The sequence below is a fragment of the Vanellus vanellus genome (genome assembly GCF_965231255.1).
Source record: "Vanellus vanellus genome assembly, chromosome: 3".
Lineage (NCBI taxonomy): Eukaryota > Metazoa > Chordata > Aves > Charadriiformes > Charadriidae > Vanellus > Vanellus vanellus.
Genome location: NC_138907.1, coordinates 124,225,622 through 124,251,979, shown reverse-complemented (window position 1 = coordinate 124,251,979; position 26,358 = coordinate 124,225,622). Strand labels below are relative to the sequence as shown.

The following is a 26,358-nucleotide window of genomic DNA, read 5'->3' as shown; positions in this document are numbered from 1 at the left end:
AATTGTTGAGGCCGCATCCCTGGAGGTGTTCAAGGCCAGACTGGACGTGGCCTTGGGCAACCTGGTCTGGTGGGAGGTGTCCCTGCCTATGGCAGGGGGGTTGGAACTCGATGATCTTCAAGGTCCTTTCCAACCTAGACCATTCTATGATTCTAAGAGTCAAAATAAATTTTGAGAAGCCATGTGAATCTCAAGAACAAGCAATAGTAATTACCAATAGTAATCTAAGTGAAATTTAATTGGCTCCTTCAGTCAGGAGAAAATTTACAAACTGAGCTTTTGAAAACCATTTAAGAGATTTGATCTTGGACCTATTTTCTTTGTTTGAGCTAAGGGAAATGCAAAAAGCAATATTTAGAATTGAAAAATGAAGATTTTTTTTTTAAATTCCTTTGTTTAATAATCTACAGCTTTATTTTTTAACAACTACGAATATCTTTTTTTATGAAGTATAATTATTTGCTTTTTAAATAAGAGTTCACAATGAGAACTTATATTTCATTCACAGTACTTCATTCACTGTGAAATTGGAACAAGTACTTCTTCAGTCTGCTGAAAGAGATTGTCTTTGTTTGTCATATCCTATATGAAGAGATAAGAGATTATCCACGTTTCATATAAGATGAAAAATTATTTACCTTTTAAAATGAAAATTACAACTTGAAGAAAACCTTGGCTACAGGAAACACAATTGACTGTCGTTGTGTTCCTTACTATGTGCAGCAAACCAGGCTCTGTGAGATTTTCTTTTAGGCTATTTCCTTTCTAAAATATGTGTAAAACAATGAGAAGAATATCTGTGGCTCAATGAGCTGGTTTGCATTACAAATTGAAAAAAAAAAAAAAAAAGTAAGCCAGAATTTCATGCACAGAAATAGCCTGGGAAATAGAAATCGCTATACTGACCCATACTGTTTCCCTCCCATAGTGGGTGTGACAGTGTGTTCGCCTGTTTCGCTGTTTTTTCTTTTTTTTTATGTTTTCTGCTATATCACCCAGATCCACTGAATTAGGCAGCTCCGTTGAAGGCAAGCACCATTTATCAGGCTCTCACAGCCGCCTGCTCTCCTGCAATGCCTTCAGCCCTTGACACCAACATGAGGTTCAAGTTCTCGATCCTGGCTCTTCTTCTGGAAGTCATCATCATTGTGTTGTTTGGGATATTTGTGGAATATGACAACAGTGATGCCTCTCAAACTTTATACCCACGTAAGTGTTGCTGTCTAAGATTTATAGAAGTTAGAATTTCTTTAAACTAAATCTAAGCAAGATTTCTGAATAACTTATGAATCCGACCGATATAGCTAGAAGAGAAAGGCGTGCTTTGGGGCAAACAAACTTTTTCTGAGGTGTGAAAGCAGCAGGCTTCAAAGACAAATTCAAGTTAAGCACATATAAAATTCTGAAAGTAGCTAACTGCTGAGAAGTTGGCTGTTCTGGGAGAGAAGAGTCCTGAAAATAGTTCTAGTATTAGCATAGCAGGTTAAAACTTGGAGAAATATAGATTGCTTTGAACAATTGTAGCATTTTCCAGAGATGGATGGTAGTGCTTCTTGCCAGACCTTCTATCCTGATTACTGTATCAAATAATGAAAATGAACAGAATGTTTCATTACTATTATCCAGGTTTCAAGAGGTTCTCTCATAAGAACACAGAAATTGGGCAGCATATTTGTCATTGTTATAAAATATGTTTGCAGAAACTGGTCTCGACGAAGGGCAATAGTTTTTGTCACAAGGTGGATAACCCCCTCCTATCTTTCAAAGCAGTGGCTCTGTCGTAGACAGTAATGGTTCAGCCTGCAAACGTTTCTGTTGATCTGTTGTTCTGCAAATGCTTGATGAAGTTCAGGAAGAAAGCTTTTGGCTTGAGAAGTAGTTGCTGACTTCTCTCACCCTCCTCCTCTTCATGCAAAGATCAGACTGTTGTAAATAAACAGAAAAATAAGTCTGCAGAGAAGCAGCCTGTGTCATGCTGGCAGTATTGAAGGTTTGTTGTTCTTTTTCTTGGCTCCATTGTCTTAAAGACTTGTAATCCTCTTGATTATGATGGTCATACCAGTACAGAACTCCTTGCCTCGATGTAATACCCATGTAATTTTGAATTTTTGTCTCATTCCAACTGGCCTTTCAGTGACTGTTACTGGGGAATGGGATCTCAGGGTCGCTTCGCTCCTTAGTCTTGTGTTGAGTGTTCTCACACAGAGCACCGTCCGGCTGAGAGAACAGCGAATGCATTATTCAGCTCCAGATGCATATCAGCTCATGAACATCAGAGGCTATTTACTCCCATTTGGGTTAACTCCACTGACATGTAGCAGCATTCCCAAGAGACAGTAATTTAGGCTATGCCAGAGCCCGTTCTCTTTCTGAGACACAGCTTGGCCTTGTCCAGGGAGCTGACCTCTTCTCCCTGGTGACAAGTGACAGGACAAGAGGAAACAGGTTCAAGTTATGTCAGGGCAGGTTTAGATTGGATATTAGGAAGCATTTTTTCACTGAAAGGGTTATTAAACATTGGAATAAGCTGCCCAGAGAGGTGGTGGATTCACCATCCATGGAGGTGTTTAAGAAAAGGGTAGATGAGGTGCTTAGGGACATGGTTTAGGAGTGGTGGTGTTTTTATCAGTGTAGGTTAATGGTTGGACTTGATGATCTTAAAGGTCCCTTCCAACCTCACTGATTCTATGATTCTATGATTCTATAATACTGAACTATCCCAGTTCCTAACTCTAGTGGTCTTATCTAGAGGGTATATTAAGAATGACCCTTGTTCCACTGCCACCCAAGAGGTGACAGCTGGTCTAGGCAAAAACTATGCCAGAGACCACCCATAATTTGGCAGCACAGATAATTCTACTCTGGCACTGTTGTTTTATTAACATGGCTATTGCCTAAAACACCTGTCCACCTACCTCTTCTCTGACTCTACCCCAAAGCAACACTACAACAACAGATACAGCCACAGAACAACAGTGGTTTGGGCGTATTTGTATAATTTGGTAAGCCGGAAGGATGCTATCTAGGACGTGGGTCCTTCAGACTCAGATTAAGGTCTGTTTGCCCAGCAAGAACAGAGAAAATGACCTTGTCCAGTCTGAACATCATACCTGCTGGCTCTGGTAGTAAATTGACCTGTGTTTTCTTGGAGTTCCCCTTACCCTGGAAAACGAAGAAAGGTGCATGGGATCCTCATGCTTATGCCAGTAATTGAATAGTCTTCAGCAGCCCCTTACAGTACTGTGGTGCACTTCTTTAGTAAACCTCAAGTCTTCTGGATGGAGATTGCCTTTGTCACATGCAGCGCTGTGAGTACTGTGTTCCCTGGGGACCTCCTGGGATAGGCTGTTCCCGCACTTAACAGAACCGTCTCCCAGCCCTTGTCGGGGAGCCTTGGGTTTTAATTTAATATCTCCATTTTACAGAGATGTCAGAGAGAGGGCAGGAGCCTCATCAACATCACAAAGAAAAGGATTCTTCTCACCAGGTGCTAACACTACAATATAAGCCTTTAAATGCAATCTGTCCAGTCAGGGATCACCTATAGCTATTTCTTCCCTAAAGAATATGTGGGAGAAATTGTCTGCAGGACCTGATGCCTTCCTGTACATGCAGCGTATGACTCTTATACCTGCACAGTCTTCCCCAGCTGTCCACACTATTGAACTGCTAGAAAGCTTCTGACATAGTTTTGGCTCGTGTAAACTAGCACCTTGACCTCCTCCCGGGTATGGCTTTAGCATAGCAAAGATATGGGACTACTCACAACAGGTAGAACAGGTGGGAACAGTGTTTTGGGAGGGAAGAGCATGTAGCTGTACAGGTGCGGGTCAACTTACGCCATTTGGCTTTTGACCAGGCTGCTCAGTTTGCCAACAGAGACATAAGCTAAGCGAACACCACAGGTAATGTTGGACTTTTAGATGCTGACCTAAGAGTAGATGAATCTCATTCACAATAAACCGGTGGAATAAAAGCAGGAGTTCCCAATACCTGTGTTTTCACTTTTAGGCCCTCTTCCCCTCAAACTCCCCTCCCTACAAAGCGCACACAAGAGCATGGTTTGCCTGAGGACCCAGCAGAAAGCTAATGCTATGGTTGTATAGATGTATTAGGACATATCCTGAGCCAGGACTTCCTCTGACTTAACAAAATGATGTGTTCAGAGTGCTTCCCATGCTATCCCCGGGGCTGTTAACCATCTGTACTTCATAGATTTCGTTGTTTCATCCAGGGGCCCATTTACACTCTCAGAACTGAAGTGCAGGGCCTGTTTTATATGCCTTAAATACCTCAGCACCATGAATCCAAGCTGTTTCAATATTTTTGGACAGAAGAAAGGTGAAAATAATGATTGAGGGTCACCACAGTTTTGCACTCAGGTAAGGGGGGCTGAGCTGAGATCATTCCCAAAGCATAGCTTTGCATTATACCTATTGCTGGTGGATACAAGTACCGGCACGGCGAATTGAATGGATAACTTCAGGCATGCCGTGCTATTGGAATGGGAGGACAAGGGCGTGTGATGGTTCTGCAAGCATTCCCAGAGGATTTCTTTAATACTTGTATCCTGTACGTAATGTCCTGTGATTGCTTTAGACTGAACATTAGGAAAGAATTTTTCACAGAAAGGGTGGTCGGGCATTGGAATAGACTGCCCACTGCCCAGGGAGGTGGTTGAGTCACCATCCCTGAATGTGTTTAAGAGACGTTTAGATGTGGTGTTGGGGGATATGGTGTAGGAGAGAACTTTGTAGAGTAGGGTAGATGGTTGGCCTCCATGATCCCAAGGGTCTCTTCCAACCAAGACAATTCTATGATTCAAAGATTCTACGATTCTATGCTCCATGACACATGGCTTAGGAAAACTTATGTGCCGCTCTTGTTCAGGGTTCTACGGTTTACTGTTTTAGGCAGAGCAAAATCAGTTTTAGTACAAACCTAGATGCCACAAGCGTCTTTGCGTTGAGACTGACCACCACGTGGAGACCTTGCAGTGGACTTAATATGCTGGTCTTGGGCAACCTTGCAGGATCATACGCAGCAGTGGTGTTCAGGATCGGCTGCAGTGTTTTTCCCAATCCTTATTTTCCTGTCTCACAAAATAGAAGTACTATGTTTTGTTAAACCTAACTAGTTAGTGAAACAGTTTATCACAAATCATGCTGTTTTCTCCATCATTTGAAAACATTCCAGACATGCTCTTCTTTAAAAGGCTCCATAACAGGTAGTTAAAGCACAAAGTATAGGCTAGACTAGTTGAAATTTGTCCTCAACATCCATGAATTAACCTAGTTTTAACCAGGGCTTTTAATATTTTGTGTAAATAAATCCAGAGAGCTTTAAAATATTTATATGAATCCTGGGCAGCCCTCAGGAGGACCCAGGTTTACATCTCAACCAGCTGCTTGTTTCAAAGAGAATTGCTTCTAATCTTCAGGGCTGGGGTAAGATTTCTAAAAACACCTTTCAAAAGAGACCTGAGCATGCAGAAGCTCTGTTGATGGGCACTGAAAATTAAACTCCTCAGTCATCAAGGTGCTTTTGAAACCTGTTCTTTTGCTCACATGTAGAGACAGGTTACTTAAGCAGTAAAGCATCTTTTACTAATCTAGAATTGATTTACTGAGATGTTGTATACATGACTGGGATTGTTTTGATGAGAACAATTTACTTGCTTTGTCTGCAATTTTTTAATCAGGAGACTGCAAACAAGAGCAAGTAATGCACTGAATGCTAACAAACCATAATCTCCTCCGGGAGACTGGAAAAATTTTCTTACCTGGAGCTGTCTACTCTGAATGGGCAAAACTAAAATTTATTGGGAAGTCGATCGCATAGGCTGACTAAATAATAAAAAGAGCAGAAATAGGTCATTTTCAAACATATCCCTCATATTGTGCATGAAACTCGTGCAATATAAATTGAAAATTGTTGAAGTCATATATCATTTTGACTTGTCATGTTAAGCGTTTACTAAATACATTTCCATTTTCTTCTGCTAAAGTAAACCAGAAAGGCTACTTCTGTAGATGTTGCTGTGCAGCTTTTATGGATTTGCCCTCCACTTCTGTATTTTTTTGGTAACATTAACAAGCTATTAATAAAGTTGTTTTACAAGAGTCAGACAAAGAACCCGAGCCACTTCTCAAATGTGAAGGTGCTGATCCCACGGGTGACTGGGTGAATGGTCACTCGTAGAAAATTATTTTTCAAAGGGGAGGAAAAGGCTTGTTCAGCGTCCAGTTTCCACTGTCCTCAGAAAGAGAGAAGGGGTTGTTGGTTTACTGCTTCCCTTAATCGAGAAGAGCTTTTTCATGTGACCTGCCAACATATTTTTGTCCCACTGAAAAAAAAAAAAGGTGGGTGATCACCACTACCTGAGATCATCAGAGTGGTGTAGAGGAACGCTGGGAAGGCTCTCCACTCTCAGTCTTACCAGCACTAACCCCTGCTACAGGTTTTCCAAGACATTTGAAAGAGAGTTGCTCTAGATGTGCAGCCCACCACCACAGTCAAGTCAGATATGAAGGCGCAGCTCTGTGTTCATGTGGCACAGGCTGCTGCAAGCTGGGAGGGTGCACAGAGAGACGTACCCATCAAATGATCTTGTACTTTAATATCCTTTTCCTAAACACCCCCTGCTGTCACCCTCTGGCACCGGAATATGGGCAAATTAAGCTGTGTTTTGGGTTCTGCATTCACAGAGACGCTAAAGTGCTTCTGGTAGGATCAGGAAGGTTGTACCAACGTGGTTTGTATTGTTCCCAACCATGTCTTTTTCATCTCTTGCCAGGTCCTTCTAAACAAGGGAATATGTCGAGCTCTAGGCAAGATATTTATTTTCACATAGCATTGCAATACAAAATACGCAAGTATATAAAGAGAGAAGCCCAAGTGGGGGAGTTAAGTTGATCGTGTATGTTATAAAATCACTAGTAAGGACAACACAAGAGTTTGGAAAGTAGTTTTGGAAACTTAGTAACATGGGGGAAAATGGGAAGCTTCCAAAGGACTGCAGAGGTCTCAAAAATACCATCACTGTTTTTTATTGAAGTCAGGAAATAGATGTGAAAATGTCCAGCCTAAAGAGGAAGCAAAAGGGTTGGGGATGTCTATGAACCACCTGCATTTCTGTGCTGTTTCTTGGATGCGTGTAGCCCAATGAAAGGGATCTTACTACGTGCACGTATGTATTTCAGTGCTAAGCCAGGGCTGGAATATGACAGTGCAAATATAATAAGAGTTTATTACGAATCTCCAGTAACTTATACTTCTGGGCCCTCTTTTGGCTAAACTTGGTAATGCGTATAGCAAAACCATAGGAATGCTGAAAGTACTTAACCAGGAAATGTAACTTCAACGCAAATATTATACTAACCAGGTCAATGTCTCAAGTTTTTCCTACATATTTGCCATGAAAGAGAAATGAAAAAAAAATAGTTTCTCAATACGGAGGTCCTTACTAACAATAAAATCAAAGAAAAAGCTTTAATTACAGGACTCAAATGTCCTGTAATTTATTAGTTACATAATTCACATAAAACACTTCAGAGTAGCAAAATATTTTAAAATGTAATATATCCCTGTTGTGGTGATAAACTCAGTTTGTATTAAAATGTCTAAAAAGGAAGTTGAAGAAAAAATTAGAAAAGTAAAGAAAGAACTAGTCATATTTGAACAAAATTCATATTTGAAAAAAAAAGCATATTTGAAGGAGGGCTAAGTATATGCTGATTAGCAATATTAATTTACTAGTTTAGACATTACTTTAAATGCCTTTTTCTTTTACCCAGCTAAAGAAATCAGTCTCTTATACAGTAGTTTTTAGGGTTCGCAAGCATACCTGGGCCAACTAGAACTCTGCCAAACAAATCCTGTGTATAATTTTGGAGTTAGCCAGAACATACTGGATGTGACACCCTTTATTTGAGAGGGAAGAGAACTTTTTTGTGAGGACATGAAGCTGTGATGTTCCTGGTAGCTTCATGGACAGAGAACAGTCCCAGAAACATTAAATCTGCTGGTACAGAGACCTAGAGTCCTTTCCATAGTGATACAGCAAGGAATACAATCAATAATTGGGTCTTGCATTTTCCAGATACTCAGTCTTCAACTAGTAGACCGGTCATGAATTGGGGAAGGATGGATCACATTGATGACATGAGTTTGGAACTCTTTTATTTTCTGTTAAATCCTCATTTGTCCCTAGCTTTCTTCCCTTCATAGTCACTCTTTATAGTCTCTACAGACATAGAATCATAGACTGGTTTAGGTTGGAAGGCACCTTGAAGATCATCGAGTTCCAACCCCAAACATGCTTTCCCTTCAGTCTTTCAGGATGTTCATGTGATGATATTTGTTGGATTTGGTTTCTTGATGACCTTTCTGAAGAAATATGGATTCAGCAGTGTTGGTATCAACATGCTCATTGCTGCCTTCGGTCTCCAGTGGGGAACCCTGATGCAAGGATTTTGGCACATGAAAGGAGGGAAAATTCATGTTGATGTCAAAAGGTACATGTGAACTTACCAAAATTGGCATTTCTATCCTTCCACATAGCAGGATAAGCCATAGCCTATAACATCTGTGGGATCAGACTTCTAAGTTTGCTGAAATTTGATTGAGCCTTACTGTCCATCTCTCAACATTCATCCACCCTTCACCGCTAAAGGGGCAACACCTGGTGCACTGGGCCAAGGGAACCAAAGGGTGGGATGAAATTGGAGGTGCTACATTACATGTGGGCCATCGGTCATGTAGAGAGACTGGTTTGAATCTCCAGAGCTGTGGAAGCTGGAAGATTTCCAGCAGTGGCACAGCACCTCCTGCATCCAGCAGTCATGAAAGGATCTGTCCTTCCATGACACATGGGGTCACAGAAGAGAGGCTGGATGTGTGTTTATCCACTCGTGAGGTTTTGTCCTGCTTCTCAAGGAATGATTTGCATCAGCACCATACTGCAGTAGCTTTTGGACCCCAATCGTAGAATAAGAGACCTCATGAGCAATGTCTCTAAATGTCTCTTAATCCCCATGTTATCCATCTGTCCTGCTTCTACCAAGTTCTCAGAGTGTTTTCCACATCTGCAGCTCTGTTTTCTGAGACAACTTGTAGACAATTTTGAAAGGAACAGCAAGGGACAAGCAGAAATAGCATATGTAGCTTCTTAATGCTTACAATCAGGCATTTGAGGAGGCACCCATAAGCTATTGCCCTCTGTGCTGCAAGTTTTTGACCAACTTGTGTTTTTATTTATTTTGCTGTTCCCCATAACCTGTTAACAGTGGTCCTTCCTGTCAGGTGGTGCAAACACGATGCACAGCGATAGAAAGGCAGGCAAGGCTGAAGGGACTTGGTTCCACCCTGTGAAAGGCTGAGGGACTTGGGTCTTTTTAGTCTGGAGAAAAGAAGACTGAGGGGGCATCTTATTAATGCTTATAAATACTTAAAGAGAGGGTGCCAGGGGGGTGGGAACAGTCTTTTTTCAGTGGTGCCCAGTGACAGGACAAGAGGGAACGGGCACAAACTTGAACATAGGAAGTTCCATCTAAACGTGAGGAGGAACTTTCCTGTGAGGGTGGCAGAGCACTGGCACAGGCTGCCCAGAGAGGGGGGGAGAGTCTTCCACACTGGAGCCATTCCAAACCAGCCTGGACACTGTTCTGTGCCACTGCTGTAGGTGACCCTGCTCTGGCAGGGGGTGGGACTGGATGATCTCCAGAGGTCTCCTCCAACCCTGACCATTCTGTGGTTCTGTGAAGGCTTTTGAAATGAGATAAACATCTGACCAAATCTAGGAGCTCCATGTTATCTTTGGAGTTCAGGTGACAGTTAGAGCAGGAAATACCCCTGCACATCTGCAATACACATCTCATCTGACTTTTCACTGTCATTTCGACCAGCTAAACACATACATGGTATAAGCAGGAGGTAACCTTCCCATGCTTTTTCCTCAGTAGCTGGTAAGGTCCCCACAAAATCCATCTTGAAAGCTATGATTTCATTTTCATCCATAAACATGGTCTTGATAATTTTATATCTGAAGAGTTAAAGCTCTATCATTTCAATGATATGACAGGTTTGATATTACAGCCTTACTTCAGCTATCTTTAAACTGATTTTCTTTTTTCCTGTGTTTTTGTTTTGCTTTGGTTTATTTTATTCATTTTCTTAACTTCAGCATGATAAATGCAGACTTCAGTACAGCAACTGCTTTGATTTCATTTGGAGCAGTCCTGGGGAAAACAAGCCCTGTTCAGATGCTGATCCTGACAATTCTGGAGATCACAATCTTTGCATGCAACGAACATCTAGTTACAGAAGTACTTCAGGTACAACTATTTAGCAATAAATGATTTCTGTTTATGAAAATCTTTTCACTTTGTAACAATTCCAGTTTACTTATTCTAGGTTTTATAAAGCACTAAAGTTATGCAGACTTCTCCCTCAAATCCTCATCTTTATGCTGTATAAAATCTGGGGCATTATTTTGGGTCCCTATTACAGGCCACAGATGTCGGAGCCTCGATGACTATCCATGCTTTTGGAGCTTATTTTGGTTTGGCCGTAACTCTAGTCTTGTATCGTCCTGGTTTGAAAAACAAACATGAAAATGAAGAATCTACCTACCATTCGGACATATTTGCCATGATTGGTAAGTGAAGTAATAGTGAGTGCTGGTCAGTTCTTCGCCCCTCTTTCATCCCTATGTTTTACTGATCACCTATTATTACACTGCATCCAGTTTCTTAAGTACACTTCTAGAGGCATATTTTTTTTTGTGATGCGCGCACAGTGTTTTCAGTGACACATGTTTTTACAGTTTTTCCTTGTTTTAAAAAAAGAAAGATCAAATTAAAGATGAATTTTCACTGTGGACTAATGGTGACTCCCGTTTTGCTAAATCTTCTGTGAGAAGCAGCATATCCATAGAAATTGGCCATAATTAAAAGTACTGAGCTGTGCCTGTCCTGCTAATGAATGTTAGAAACGATATGTGAGACCTATTCATAGATCAATTTACCAGCTAAAACTATCAGTTATATCGATAGATGATAAAGGACTTGCATGTGAACTATCTTGCTAACACACCCTATTCTTGCACGGTTTCCACAGCGGTGGTGGGCTCTGGCAGTGAGTGGGACTTGACAAAGGGACACAATGTTTTAAAGCCTTCCAGTAAGATTCAACAAAGACCATGTGTCAAAATCCCAACCGCCAGCATCAAAAGCTTCTGCATAGTCTATGATTTCTTCATGTTGTCTGTTTCATGTTTCTTATTGATCATCCTCCTCATTTCTTGTAGCTAGTTCTGTTGCATTGGACCTTATTGAAATACCCCTTGTGACCGAATGGTCTTTGTTTCATTTTGACTTATATTCATCCAGGTACCCTGTTCCTTTGGCTTTTTTGGCCCAGTTTTAACTCCGCCATTGCATCCGAAACGATTTACCAGATTAAAGCAATTGTCAACACTTACTATTCCTTGGCTGCGTGTACTGTCGTGACATTTGCCCTCTCCAGCCTGGTGGATCAAAGAGGCAAATTCAGTATGGTAAGAATGACATCATGACCTCTGTTAAATTGGGTCACCCCTCTACAATAAGGATGATTAGGCAAATTCCCAATGTCCATGAGCCATCTGGGGCCTTTGGTCATACCATAGGCAAAATTAGACCTATTATACTTCTACATATGTAAAGCTATAATGATGGGCCCTGAGGAAGCCCATCCTGCTCTAGGTGTGTGGTGATTCCTCAGTGGGATCACTGCATCTGGAGGGTGAAAAGCTCTAAGACATTATAGAGATGGCCCTGCTCCCTTGTTCTCTCTTGTCCACAGAACCTGCTGGACCATAGAGACATTAGTCCAACATTCAGGTGGACTTTTGCGTCTTATTCCAAAGAAGATCCTATGTGAGTTACCATATTGCAATAGCCAAAATAGGTCTCTCAAGGCAACAACCTCTTCCCGGGTAATCTCAGAGTACAGCTGCACAACAGGCAAAGCCAAAGCAGGTTGGGGCTGTCAGGCTGCCAACCTTTCATCTCCTTGCCCTAAAATCCCGCCCCGTATTTTCACCTGATTCTTTCCAGCAGTTGCAGCGTTTATTTAAGCCCAGCGTGAGCGGGCACAGTTCAATGAGCCTGAAGAATTTGCTGCTGTTGCAGGAGGCAGTTCCCACTGGCTCAGCCCAGTTTCTCGAGAGGTCAGATGAGTTTTAGTGACTTTGCAAAAGCTGGAATTTATTAAACTGGCCCCAGTTAAACTGCCTTAGAGCAGCTTTGAACCAACACCCTGAACATTTAACAGGGAACCCTGTTTTAAATTCCTGTTCATTCTCCATTGGAAAAAATCCCACCTGAAGAAAAGGAAAACCCCTGTATGTAAAAAAGCCTTCCGAGTCACTCGGCCCCAAAACAAGCCTCTGTTCCACATATATCATCTTCACCTCTGTACTCATTGCAGGTTCTGATTCAAAATGCCACCCTAGCAGGAGGAGTAGCAGTGGGTACCTGTGCTGACTTGTCCATCCACCCTTTCGCTGCCATGTGCATTGGGAGCATTGCTGGAATCATCTCTGTCCTTGGGTTCCACTTCCTGACAGTAAGTATTGAGGACCCACCTCTGCTCTCATTTACATACTGCTTCATTGGCTGTACTGGAGCTCCCTTGGTTCTCTAGAAAGGGAGTTTAGAAACTGGCTGATAGAGTATAGAGAATAAGCTCTAGATAATGGTTATTTTTGAATCCGTGTGATTTCAATATATGCTTATGAGCTAACTTCAGTCCACCACCTAGCTAAAACAGAGGATCATAGAATCATGGAATGGTTTAGGCTGGAAAGGACATTAAAGATCATCTAGTTCCAACCCCGCTGTCATAGGCAGGGACACCTCCCACCATCCCAGGTTGCTCAAAGCCCCATCCAGCCTGGCTTTGAACACCTCCAGGGATGAGCCCTCCACAACTTCCCTCATCACCCTCGTAGTGAAAAATTTCGTCCTAATACCTATTCTAAATCTCCCCTGTTTCGGTTTAAAACCGTTACCTCTCGTCCTTTCACTACATGTCCTTGTAAAAAGTCCCTCTCCAGCTTTCTTGTAGGCCCCCTTCAGATACTGAAAGGTGGCTATAAGGTGTCCCCGGAGCCTTCTCTTCTCCAGGCTGAACAACCCCAACTCTCTCAGCCTGTCCTCACAGCAGAGGTGCTCCAGCCCTCTGATCATCTTCTCGGCTTCCACTGGACCTGCTCCAACATGTCCTTCTTATGTTGGGGGCTCTAGAGCTGGATGCAGTACTCCAGGTGGGGTCTCACAGGTATGGAGTAGAGGGGCAGAATCCCCTCCCTTGCCCTGCTGGCCACACTTCTTCTGATGCAGCCCAGCATGGATCACGCCAATACAGGAGTTCATTAAAATTGGGATTTGTGTTCAAGGAGCTGCCAGAGTTTTGCTCCAAGCCCATGTTTCAGTGAAATAGGACAGATTACATTTCAGTCTTCTAAAATTTCTAAATATATCTGTAATCAAACAATACTTTTGAAGTATAAGATGGAATTGCTTCATGTGTAAAATGTAGAAACAAAATATTCTGAGTAAAACTGTTTAAACTAGCATTTCCTGATGGAGAAACATTCTGAAAAAGAATACCTGGTTAACAGGCTCAGAACAGGTGTTCCTTACCCACCTCTCTCAACCTTTGCTGTAGTGGCTGAAAAGATTAGGAATGTCACTGGACTGTCGTGGGTTATGTATCATATTTATGATGGTAACTTGGAACATTTGTACCATTATACATACATACTTGGTTTTCTCTGCCTATAAACAATTTCACAGTGAAGATGGCAGGGTTTGTAGCTCAACTTTGTATACATTGCATAAGTTAAGTTGTTTCTTGTACTTCTGCACTACTTTCTTTTACATATCATTCCAGAGATAATGGAAGACTATAAACTCACTATAAACTTCCTATTTCTTCTCATTTCAGCCTTTGTTGGCGTCCAAGCTGAACATTCAAGACACTTGTGGAGTTCATAATTTACATGGTTTACCTGGAATACTGGGAGGTATCGCTGGCATTGTAGTAACTGCAGTAAAAGAAGAAGTTAGGTGAGTCATAGAGAGAAGAGAGAGAGGAATTTATTGATTTTTTTAAGGTCCATCCCTATTTTCCACCTTTTTTGGATCTAATTGGATTTTTTTTTTTTTTCCCAGAAAATGCATCTTGATTTTATGTCAGATATTGTGTTCTGGTTTAAATAGGATTCACATCAAAAGCTCAAGTAAAAATAAATAAATTAAAAACATAAAAAAACCCCAACATACAGAACCATTAAAATGTGTAATAATCTTTATTATGTTTCTCCAATTTCACTGCTGGTAACTGTAAGATTTTCAAGAAAGTTGGCAAAATGGGCTATTTCCACTATGTTAAAAGACTCCAAGAAGACGAAATGCTGGTCTTTTTGAGAAGGGGGACCTTTTCTCCAGGCTTGCAAGATACTAGTAACCTTTGCAAAGAACTTGTTTTCATCTGCAGTCTAGAACAAAAGCAAAATAAAATCATGATTTCTGTCTTGTACACAGCAATGGCAGGATATTTTCCTATGAGCCATCTTGTCCAGCAGACAGCAAATACAATATTGTCAGACCAATTATCAGTCTCAAAGTGTAACAATATTTTGTTTGTCAATGGTTTGGTTTTCTGCCCTTTTCAGGCAAGGTGTCCGCTTTACTCCTGGCATGCAGGCCGCTGCCCTGGGAAGTTCAATTGGAATTGCACTGGCAGGCGGAGCTTTGACAGGTCAGTATGATGCATATAGCAACTAAAGTATATGTGAATGTAGAGGTTTTCTCATGGACAACTTCAATGTATCGAAAATTTCACGTGAATAACACAAATTAGAAATATAGAAATAATGCATGATCGCGCACTAGCAGAAACTTAAGTATGGAAAAGCAGTTTTCCAGTCATTTTGTCTTCAAATGAAGCCTAGATATCTTACTGAATACATGCTTCAACGACACAGGATTGTATGTATAGGAATAGTAAGATGTTCTGGATGGAATCCTTCTCTAGATTCAGACAGTTAAAATTCTTAACAGAAACTAGTTGGAGATTAAGACTTCCTCATTTAGGTGTCACATGTTTCCATGTGATTGTGTAAACTTCCCAAACATAAATTCAGGTTGAAATAAAAAAATCCAGTCTGAAAGCTGGGAAAGCTTTGAGCAATTAGAAACAAGCTCTTGCTTATGTTGACATGAAGAAATCTGAATCACCTCCCATAATGAGTGACCTGATGTCCACAGGTGGTTAGGTATTTCTGCAGACTAGGAAACAAGTCAGAAAACTTAGATGACTCCCCAGACCATATCTGAGGAACATTTATTTGGGTATTTTGTCCATTTTTTAACCTCTGATGCTGTTTTTCCTGCAGGTGGTATTCTAAAGCTGCCCTTCTTGGGGCAAGCATCTGACCAAAACTGCTTTGATGACTCTGTTTATTGGGAGGTAAGATACAACCTCCCGTTATAGAATCATAGAATCATAGAATTGCTGAGGTTGGAAGGGACCTTTAAGATCATCAAGTCCAACCATTAACCTACCCTGACAAAACCACTTCTAAACCATGTCCCCAAGTACCACATCTACCTTTTTTTTAAACACCTCCAGGGATGGCAAATCCACCCTCTCCCTGGGCAGCCTATTCCAATGTTTGATAACCCTTTTGGTGAAAAAATGTTTCCTAATATCCAATCTAAACTTCCCCTGGCATAACTTGAACCCATTTCCCATTTCCCATTTTCCATTTATTTTCATTATGTTTGAAGATGCACAGCACACTCCAGTCCTGCTCTCCTGGGGTTTGTGGTTTGCACACGAGTCAGACTTTCAAAAATGTTGCTCTGCCTCAGGCTGTGAATTTTGATAAATTCTTTGATAAATCCCTCAGGATCGTTTTTTAGGCTTGCTAGCTAGTCACACTATTTACATTGGACTAACATTGAACAAAAAGCAGAAACAGAGCCAACAAATTGAGACCTCAGTGGAGCTCTTTATCTCTCTTTTAAGTGTTCACTGTGTCAGGTAAACTCCTCCTTCTTGTAGTTTAGATACATGATATTTGCATTTTTGGTTAAATGGTGCTGCTTTTCTAGTGTCATCCAGAATTTCATACTGAATGAAATCTAGAGCACTTCTTCAGTATTTGTAGGGTGAGTTTCCCTTAGGCTGAGCAGAAGATTTTCTGCTTCCTGGTTGAACGATCTGACCACTGAGGTTACCAGAAGAAGATGAGCCTCCTGGCGCTGTTGTTTTAGGCATGAAAACACGACCAATGGGTGTGAGAAACAAGTACATTTGAAATAGCCTTGCTAGGCTCCCTTTATGCTTAATGAAGAGATGGGTCTAGACTGCAGTTCATTTGAATCCTTCCAGATCTACGTTAGGTTACATGAATCAAAACCTTGAAAGTCTCTATATTCCCTACTGGTAATGAAAGACTTTTCATTGCCTACCCAACTGTGGAGCTCTATACCGTAAAGACCTACATGATTAAGATGATTAAGGGAGTGGAGCATCTCCCTTATGAGGAAAGGCTGAGGGAGCTGGGTCTCTTTAGTTTGGAGAAGAGGAGACTGAGGGGTGATCTTATTAGCGTTTATAAATATATAAAGGGGGAATGTCATGAGGATGGAGCCAGGCTCTTCTGGGTGGCAACCAATGATAGGACATAGGGGTAATGGATTCAAGCTGGAACACAAGAGGTTCCACTTAAATTTGAGAAGAAACTTCTTCTCAGTGAGGGTGACAGAGCACTGGCACAGGCTGCCCAGGGAGGTTGTGGAGTCTCCTTCTCTGGAAACATTCAAAACTCGCCTGGACGCCTTCCTGTGCAACCTCATCTAGGTGTTCCTGCTCCAACAGGGGAATTGGACTAGATGATCTTTTGAGGTCCCTTCCAATCCCTAGCATACTGTGATACTGTGATACTGTGATACATTAAGTCGGTTGAGTCCCACATACATCTCTGAGTTGGGTACCTACAATCAAGTGCAGAGCAGAAACTCAGACATACCTTTCCTCTTGGCTAACCTAAGAAGCTCCCTGTACTACTTGTAGGCTTTCTGCAGCTCTCTTCATTAATTGATGACACGTTCTTAATTTAGGCAATCTGAATTTTATCCTTTATGCCAGGACAAACTCAAAATGGCAAAATAAGAAGAAATACATGATATACATTCTTTGTAAATAAAACATCATGAACCCAAAAGGAGATTTTATTAGTTTTTTTAATGAATTAAACTCCAGTGTGAACCACACAATTTGGCTTTTGGTCAGAGACAGTTTGCGGTCTAAGGGGAAGTTTTGAGCCAAAAGATCAGCTGTAGCAATGACAACCAGAAAAAACAACTTTAATGACAGCTCTGCAAGTCATTCACTGGTTGACCTCAGGAAAGTTAAACCACTGATTTTTGGCAAGACCTGAAATAGGCTGTCATACCTAAATGATAAAAAATGTCAGGAAAATGAAAGTTTTAAGGTGTGGCTGAAGAATTCACAGTCTATGTTGACCAGTGATAATAATACAACCCTGCTCAATTGAAGGTCCTATAGTATCAGTAGAGCTGCTCAGAAATATTCTGTTCTAAGTGAACGTTATCAGGTAATGTGAAGGGATATTGATATTTGGCATACAATCTCATTTAGATTTCATTAGAGATGGTCAACTTCTTTCATTAGAGCTCTTTGAAAATCCCAGATATTAATTTCGCACTCCCGTAGATAACATCAGTGTTAGGGAATTCTTCCATTAAGAAACTGTTGGATTCTTCCTTCAGAATTCAGAACTGGTGGTTCATGTCAGGCTGTGTCAATGTTATTAAATAGACACATGATATGTACAAACAGAATGACGTTCTCAGTGCACTTTAATCTCCTTTTATGGCAAAAGGAAGTCTATGTCTCATCAACTGAACTCTTCTCTGATTTTCATGGCAGGTTCCAGAAGAGGAGAAACCACATGAAATTCACTCCAACAACTATGATGAGCACAGCAGATTTGAAGCCACAATGTAGAAAAAGAATTCATCTGTAATATTTGTCGTAATGACACCTTTTTTCAGTTTCTAATGCTAAAAACCAACATCTGAGTATTGTCCTACTCACACTAGGTTTTCAAGAAGGGGCTGTGGGTAGCTATATTTTTGTAATATAGAACAAGTTTGATTTTAGAATATGTAGTAGTTATGCCAAGCTCGGGTGAATTAAGTAGATCCTTTCATTAACTTCCTTCTTCATCAGAAAAACCCACCACAAACTGCTCTACAAGACTGTCTGTATTTTACCTTTTGTGGTCACTGAGTCAATATAGCCATTGAAACAGCTTTGGTGTTTCAAGACTATTACAGGATAATATATTTAACTGCAAGATTTCTGAGTTACAGTCACATCCTGCAACTGCATAGGGCTAATCAAGAAGAAATAGATTGATATTGTTTATTTGGATTCTAACAAGCTTTTCACCAGAGAATCCCAGATTAACTTTCTTAAAAAGCGTGTTGTCCTGTATTTGGATGGGGGAGAGATGTATTTTGAAGATTGGTTATGACAGGAAACAAAATGTGGAAATAATTTTCATGGCAAAGCGCAGAATATAGTGACTGATGAGGTATACTAAGTGGCAGTATGAGTATCAAGATTCTTTGTTAAAACTGTTTCAAAGACACAAAAAGGGAAATTGATTAGGAGCTACGAAAAACAGGTAATTACATAATACATCTTATTATGTCCACCAGTAATAAGTGGATAGTAGCACTGTTAACGTCAATAGATACAAATTGCACCAAATTTTAGCTCCAAGAAAAAGCATTAATTGTTAGGAACTGATCAGAAAGTAACTATGTTCAACCTACAGAAGGCTCAGTGGAGAACTTCTGTGTAGAGAGTTGCTACCTTTGAAGTCACTGCCTCCTAAAATAAGAGAAAGAAGAAGGAAGAATATTGAAGCTATATTAAGGTAAATTAACTCCACCCGAGAAGTGATGATAACGGCTGCTCAATTAAGAGAGACAAAAAGTGAGGTGCCTGAAGGAACTCTATGAGATGACAGTAGCTGGGAGCAGTCACACGTCTGTGAATACCTACATGGGGTAATCCATTGAGCAACAATGGATGGGACATGACAATCTAACAGAAGGATCACAGTGCCTCTGGGCATTATTCAGACACAGAAGGCTGCCACCTATGTCTCAGAAGGACAAACCACAGTGGGTGAATTTTCAAGACTTTTTTGTATTAGCATCTTATTTCAAGTCTTACTTATCAGATTTAAGGAGAAAACTCCTCTCGTATAAAATAGCAAGATATTTTCATTTCTACTGATGTACTTTTCCTTGAAAAACTTAAGAAAAATACTAGTCAGGGCTGTCCCGTATGTTATATCAGCTGCATACTGCTATATATGTCAGATTTCTATCTATAAATGAAAATACATTTGTTGTGACATACATTCGTTCAGATACACTCTTTTGCAGATGTGCAATGACTGGCTCTTTTCTACCTTGTTGGCTAGAAAACATCTTTTATCCTTTCAAAGCTTTCACACAACCATTTTTGTAAAAACTAAGAAGGCATTTAACAATATTGCATTTATAAAAATTTTAGATGTGTTTTGTGCATAATTTCCAAACAGAAAGTATTGAAGGACTTGGAAAAGATTCCGTATATAGAGACACTGTAAAAATCTTGTCAATATATGAAGCTCACCCCTCAAAATCCTACTTGGGGATTCCCCTACTTGGGAGGCTGTTTCATCTACAGCTGTGAGGTAATTACACTGATTGGGAGTGTTGACCACAAGGGAATACTGGAGTGAATAAGTACCACTCGCTGTGAGTAAATCTTTCATAGTGATGGCCTCAATAGTTATCCTTTGTTCTTTAAAACAAAAGGGGGGGAAATAAACTATGCAATCTTATTCTCCAGTTCTCCTTGTTATTTTTTCATAGTAACACAGACCCTCATACATGAGCTACTCATTATTGTCCTCTGCCTTTTTTCAGAAGATTACTGCCCCAGAGAAATGAGTCCTTCAGGTTCTCTCAAAAAACTGAGTAGGGAGATGGATCCCTTTACATGAAGATTTATTCCACCTAACACAGCCATCATTTTCAGGAAATTCTTTGTTTCCTTTTTGACAAAGAAGGATACTAGAAGTAGGGCCTGTAACAATAGGACACAGGGCCAGTAGCAATAGGACAGGGAGTAATGGTTTTAAACTAGAAGGTAGATTCAGACCAGATATAAGGAAGAAAATTTTCACAGTGAGAGTGGTGAAGCACTGGCATAGGTTGCCCAGAACAGTGGTAGATGCTCCATCCCTGGAAACATTCAAGGTTGGGTTGGACAGGGCTCTGAGCAACCTGTTTTAGTTGAAGATGTCCCTGTCCATTGCAGAGGGGTTGAACTGTATGACCTTTAAAGGTCCCTTCCTACCCCAAGTATTCTACAATTCTAAGATTCTAAGTCTAGCTTAGGCTGGGAAACTATATTTTAGATGGCTGAAACCATGTGAGGAGTATGGACAACTAACAACTCTAACAACTGGAAGAAGGATTACAAATGCATCTGTGAAAAACATTTTGATAGGTCCATTCTGATGTTCACAATACTTTAAAACTAGCAAATAATACAACAAAATCACTAGGGAAATTAAAAATGTAAAAAGCATGAGTTGTAAAAACATCACACAAGAAATAGGACTAGCAGTGACCTCTTGAACAATGTGCTACAGCCAGATGACTAAACCTTCATGTGAAGTTAAGCTAAATGAACAGGATGTGAGAAACCACGGACCATTAAGTGAGAAGGTTGCTGGACGTGACAGGAAACAATGTAACGCTTTGATAAGAATTACAGGTAACACCAAGAAAAATGAAAAATCAGTTATATGTGAAATGGCCTAATAGCACAGGTAATGGTAGGGGAGAACTGGGGACCTTCTGGGGAGCATAACCTTGAAAAGCCAGCAGTGCCCTGTAAGCATAGCTGAAATACCAACCTCAGGTACGGATGTAGCAAATCTGAGACCAAACCAAATTTAATTAGTAGTAAGCAAATGTGGGGAAGGCAAAGAAATAGGAAAAGGAATGATGAAGCATGCAAAAAACCCTGCAATGAGGGCTGTCTGGGGTATCTGCCAGGCAGTCCTGAGATAGGTCACTGCAGCCCAGAGCAAGACAGTAAATCAGATGTCTTGTTTTGACCATTCGTGAGTGTTTGATTTCCTCCTGTGGTTTCCACCCTGCTGTGGTGGAGAGCTGCTGATCATGCACAACCCAGAATTCGTTCATTTCCCATGGTCAGAAGCCTTAGAGAAGTCCCTGAGCTCAAGACAGACGAATCCAGGCCTTACAGCTTGACCACCTATATGAAAAGACTGGACACAGATTTTTCCCAGCATGTTTCAGACTGCTTTTCACCCCGAATAGACTCTCTCTATGCAACATCCGGTGCACAAAGATGTCTGTGATGATGCCATCAGGAAATGAAATACAGCAGTTTTTGGCTTTTTCAATAACTTCTGTTTAATCAGAGCTTTGAACATTACTTTCTTTTCAATGTTACTATGCCCTTGAAGTGTATGATTTGTTTCTCCTAAGGTTCTTTACCCTAATCACTCACCTCCATACTTCAGATGTCAGTGGCATTTGGTTCTCTGTCTTAGGGTGTATTTTCTTTGGTTGGTTATTTCCAAATTAATCAGAGCTTTGAGTACGCTGAGTCAGTAGAACTTCTTTTGTATGTGGTTACAACTTTTGTGTGATATGTTACTGTGCACCATGGAGAGGTGTCCAGCCTTACAGAAGCTTAAAATGTTTTGCTAAGAAGCTTTTTGCTCATCAATGAAGGAGTCACACACGGGCAGAAAAGGAAATCAAGGGGTTAAATATGACATAGCGTGGAGGATGAGCTTTGAGAATGGGACTGAAAAGTAAACCAAAGTTAAAGTACAACCACTCTAAATTTGAGATTCATGATGACTAGCATTTCTTTTCTTTCTCATAAAAGACTGCCTATGTCTTATCCTCTCCAATAACCACTGAACACTCTTTCTGTCTCACCTTTGCCTCACCTTGATTTGTTTTTACATAAAAAAATTAAATAAGGTTTATTTTTTTTTAAGTGAGTAAAAACTCATTCAGTATCAACATTTATTAAGCTGTGTATAAAAATATCTGAAAAAGATGAGTTAAATGGCAACATCTGTGTGTAACTTTCAACTTGAAATTAGGTTCCACTATCAGGATACTGAAAGCTCTTTCGTAGACTTCTGTCATTCTCATAGGAGACTATTCATATTTTTCAAATCAGTAACATTTTGGAGGTTAGGTCAGCCATTCTTCAAAAGATATTTTCTGTATCTTGTCCAAATAAGAAAACTAGTCTCTTCTCTGTAACGTTCAAACTGTCAGAAGCCACTGGTATTGGTGGTTTTCTAAGTGAAAAATTAAAATTAAATGTTTTGGTTTGTTTTGTTTTTAAACAGATTAAATACAGATAGATTAAATTTTAATGAAATGAAACAAAGGAGTTGGACTTAAAGAACTAAAAAGTCTTACATTATTATTTCCTCTTATTAGCAATTATTTCTTATTTAAGCTAACCAAAGGTCAAGCTTATTGACACCCAGTGCTTTTCCAAAACACCAGCGGACAATCATAACTTTGAATACTATGTTACAGATATTCAGTACTACCTCTTTCAGAGCAATGTCTTTGTATTTCACTACTGAAAAGCAAATTTATTTTAAAGCCATTTACTGCACATTTGCCTACAAAATTTATTTTAAGATTTGTATTCGAATCTGTTGCTGATTAAATGCATGAATTAACTGATCAGATGATCAATTGTATTTGTTTGATATTTCTTATGGGACGCACAGTGATCTTTCTCTCTCACTGGGATCAACCTGCTAACAAAGTATGTACGGTGAGGGTCTTGCCAAAAGAGAGCTCTTCCTCTTCTTCACAAACCTCCTGCAGAAGTTCACCTTTCACCCTCCCCTAGGAGTTTCCATCTCAGACCTGGACCTCTTCTCCTCCATTGGGTTTTCCATCCACCCAAAGCCTTATAAGGTCTACACTGCACCACCTGCCTAGAGCTTTTCTCAGATGTATTTCTGACTCAGAAATAAAAATGCATACATTCAGTACAAAACACATTAACAGCCCACGGCCACACATGTGTCCCTACACCTATGCAACTTCTCATCAAGCAAACAGGCCAGGGATCAGTCTCTGGTACTGCACATCCCACATGATCAGATACCCTCAACAACGACACTTTCTTCTCCCTGACCTCCAAGGCAGATTTTGTATCTTTACACATTCTTCCAAATACAGACACCCACAGAGATGCACACAAATATTAGTACAACCTACTGCAAGAAAATGCCAGATGTCCCGATTCAGAACTACTGTGCAAACATGTTGAAGAGTACCAGGGAAAATCCTACGCTTGGAATGAAAAACTAATTTACTTCAGAATAGTATGCATATTAATGAGATCCATTGAACTCTTAAAAAAACCGCAAAACCGACTTCCACACTTTAGAATCAAACTGTCTCCAGCATTGTCTTCAAAGCTGCTTACTTTATTATGAGTGCCATAGCTAATGTGACTAGATCCCCCAATTTTCCAGCAAGTTTGGCCAATGACCCCTATGTCTGCATCCATTTGGGGTATTTTTTTCCTGAGTTCATGTTAGGTGAGGAGAATTGGGACAGTGAAAAGAATGACTCTTGCTCTACCGAGTCTTGGTCACTGAGATGGCTAAGCACCACAAGAATTTGTTCCTGTTCCTAAAAGAACCTGGCCAAGTTTTCCTCATGCATCATGTAAAACACCATAGAGCAGCAAAGTATTCGACTACCATAAACTTAAATACTTTAGAAACAACTCATCTGGTTCAAGATGTGTGTCTAGAGACACTGACTGTCTGACCTTGGAGGAGCCACAGGTATTGGCCCAAAGCAGGATCTTGAATCTCCGCTTCAAAATAAAGCCAAGGGGAAATGTTCCCAAGCAGGGAAGAAACACCCACAGCCTGTCACTCATGTCCGTGACGACCTCACCCTTCTCGGCTGACTCACTAGGTACCAGCACTGTGGGAACCAGAGACCTGCTGGAGGAAATCAGCAGGACTGAGCAGGCAAGGACTATAGGGTGAGAGGGGTTGCCTCCTTCTCCTACTGCATTTCAAGAGACGCCCCTAGTTCCCACAGTGTCCTTCCAATAAACTGGAGAGTCTTGCACAGACAGGTAAATGTTGTGCTTGTTCTGAAACCCTGCACAGACCTAACCCTGGGCCCATCTCTTGGAAAACAACTCAGAATTGCTACTTCCTTTTCGTATCTCAAGAGTCAGTATCTGACTCGTTCTTTGTTAATAGTTAAATCCCAGATGTATGTGGAAAGAATTACATTCTCAGTGCCTTTTTACCTCCTTTGGGGAGGTGGAGTAGAAACAGGCCAACTGGCACACAGCTGGAAACAGGCCCTGGACTTTTTCATGGACAGCTTCCAGGTAGATGAAATGTCCTGGTCTTTCCTCCAGAGACCTTGGGGGCAGCAGCAGACTCAGGGAAACCGGTACAGGAGCAGGCTTGCTCTAGCTCCTCTTCCAGGCTCCCAGCCAGGTGCCTGTGACATTTTCCTCTAGGTCTCCGCACCCCCATCCCCTGGGGGGCTGACTCCTCTCCTATGCCTTTGGCCACATCTCTGCACGGATCCTGATGCTTTAAATAAAGTTGAGGACATGGGGCTCAGCCTGGGCACCTCACCTCACACAGACTTCATGTTTGTACCTCAAGGTCATATAATTTCTTTCTCTACACTTCTACTAGAAAGCTCTTCCAAACACTGTTCTGAAGGCTGTAGCTCATTTTCTCTCGTCAGTCTCAATCCAGCTTTCGCCCTGGATGGTTTCTCCTCAATGCCTTCTTCTTTTATCACCTCCTTCCCTGCTGACTCTAAGACACACAAGTCAGACTGTACCGCAGCCCTCTTTCCTCAACCAACAGAGACCATCTTTTCTCAATTTTCCCCTCAGCTGTGGCTCCCCATTCAGAGATAATCATACAAGCTCTTCTCTCCACCTCCCTTCCTGAAATGGCTACAGCTGGATGTCAAAGGTGATTGCCACAGCTGAAGACAAGGCCCTACTGTACTACTGGCTCTAGGATGCCCTGCTTGAGCAGCAGTGTTGGACCAGTTCATAGAATCATAGAATCAGAATCATAGAGTCATAGAATAACAGAACAGTTTGGGTTGGAAGGGACCTTTTAAGGTCATCTAGTCCAACCTCCCCTGCAATAAGCGGGGACATCTTCAACTGGATCAGGTTGCTCAGAGCCCCATCCAACCTGACTTGGAATGTTTCCAAGGATGGGGCATCTGCCACCTCTCTGGGCAACCTGGGCCAGTGTTTCACCAAAGATGATCTCCAGAGTTCCGTTCCAGCCTCAACCATTATGTGTATATCAGGAACATGGACTATCTGACCAGTTTCAGCTTCTGGTTTTGGAAGAGAAGGTGCCCCTTGCCCTCTATTCACTTTAAAGGAAGCTGCGCTATCAGATCAATACAGTCCTCACAATTTGGCCAGATCAATCTAACCCTACATTTCACTCTGCTTGAAATCCTGCTAGAACAAAGATGTTGTGTGTCATGACAAATTATTCATCATCTAGCTCAGAGGAGCTTGCCACTAAGTTTTTCCTCTCTTGAGTACTTCTGATCAGTGCAGCTTTCTGATCGACAGGATCCACAGCTCATCAAAGCCATAAATCCATATTCAGGTTACTCAAGAGGAATCTTTGCAACTGTCTCAGATCTCTAGTCATCTGAGCTTCTGTCTTGTCAAGATCTGTCATCCCCAACATCTTCCATAAAGAGAGAAGAGAAAGCCTGAGCAACCATTGGAACCTCTTCCTTCTTCTCCTACCTCCTCCCAGTCTCAAAGTTCAAAGCAGCATTTGAGTTACTGTTTCTAAATAGGACCTATGCCCACAGACGTCTCTGCCAACACACAGGACTAGTTTAGACATCACCCATTAAACAGTAACCAGCACAGGGTAAAGCGAGTGCACACGGTGGTGAGAGTGCCTAGTAGGGATTCTCCAAGGGTAAAACCCCAGATGGGCATTTCTACCATTTCTTAGACGTGAAGCTTATATCTTTGTATGTGTAGAAGTGCCATTAATTCTGGAAACTCTTAACTTCTGAAAGGAGATTGCACTCTTTGCCTGAATTTTCATCTTCTGAGCTAGATCTTTGCTGAAAGACA

The 26,358-nt window shown here is 41.1% G+C and overlaps 1 protein-coding gene across 1 annotated transcript; it reads left to right on the top strand.

The window, feature by feature from the left end:
* The first annotated feature begins 1,035 nt into the window (after window positions 1-1,035).
* Window positions 1,036-19,987, top strand: RHAG (Rh associated glycoprotein). Its single transcript, XM_082481840.1, has 10 exons — window positions 1,036-1,209; window positions 8,333-8,516; window positions 10,184-10,334; window positions 10,510-10,657; window positions 11,391-11,557; window positions 12,472-12,609; window positions 13,993-14,114; window positions 14,723-14,808; window positions 15,446-15,519; window positions 18,010-19,987. Exons 1-10 carry the CDS (start codon window positions 1,074-1,076, stop codon window positions 18,085-18,087), a joined length of 1,284 nt encoding a protein of 427 aa, XP_082337966.1. The 5' UTR covers window positions 1,036-1,073; the 3' UTR covers window positions 18,088-19,987.
* The last annotated feature ends 6,371 nt before the right edge of the window (window positions 19,988-26,358 follow it).

Excerpts from the sequence above, each read along its gene's own strand:
- RHAG (XM_082481840.1), top strand. The coding sequence starts at position 1,074 with ATGCCTTCAGCCCTTGACACCAACATGAGGTTCAAGTTCTCGATCCTG. Across the intron at positions 11,558-12,471 it reads AAAGAGGCAAATTCAGTATG|GTTCTGATTCAAAATGCCAC; the intron begins GTAAGAATGACA and ends TACTCATTGCAG. Across the intron at positions 12,610-13,992 it reads TTGGGTTCCACTTCCTGACA|CCTTTGTTGGCGTCCAAGCT; the intron begins GTAAGTATTGAG and ends TTCTCATTTCAG.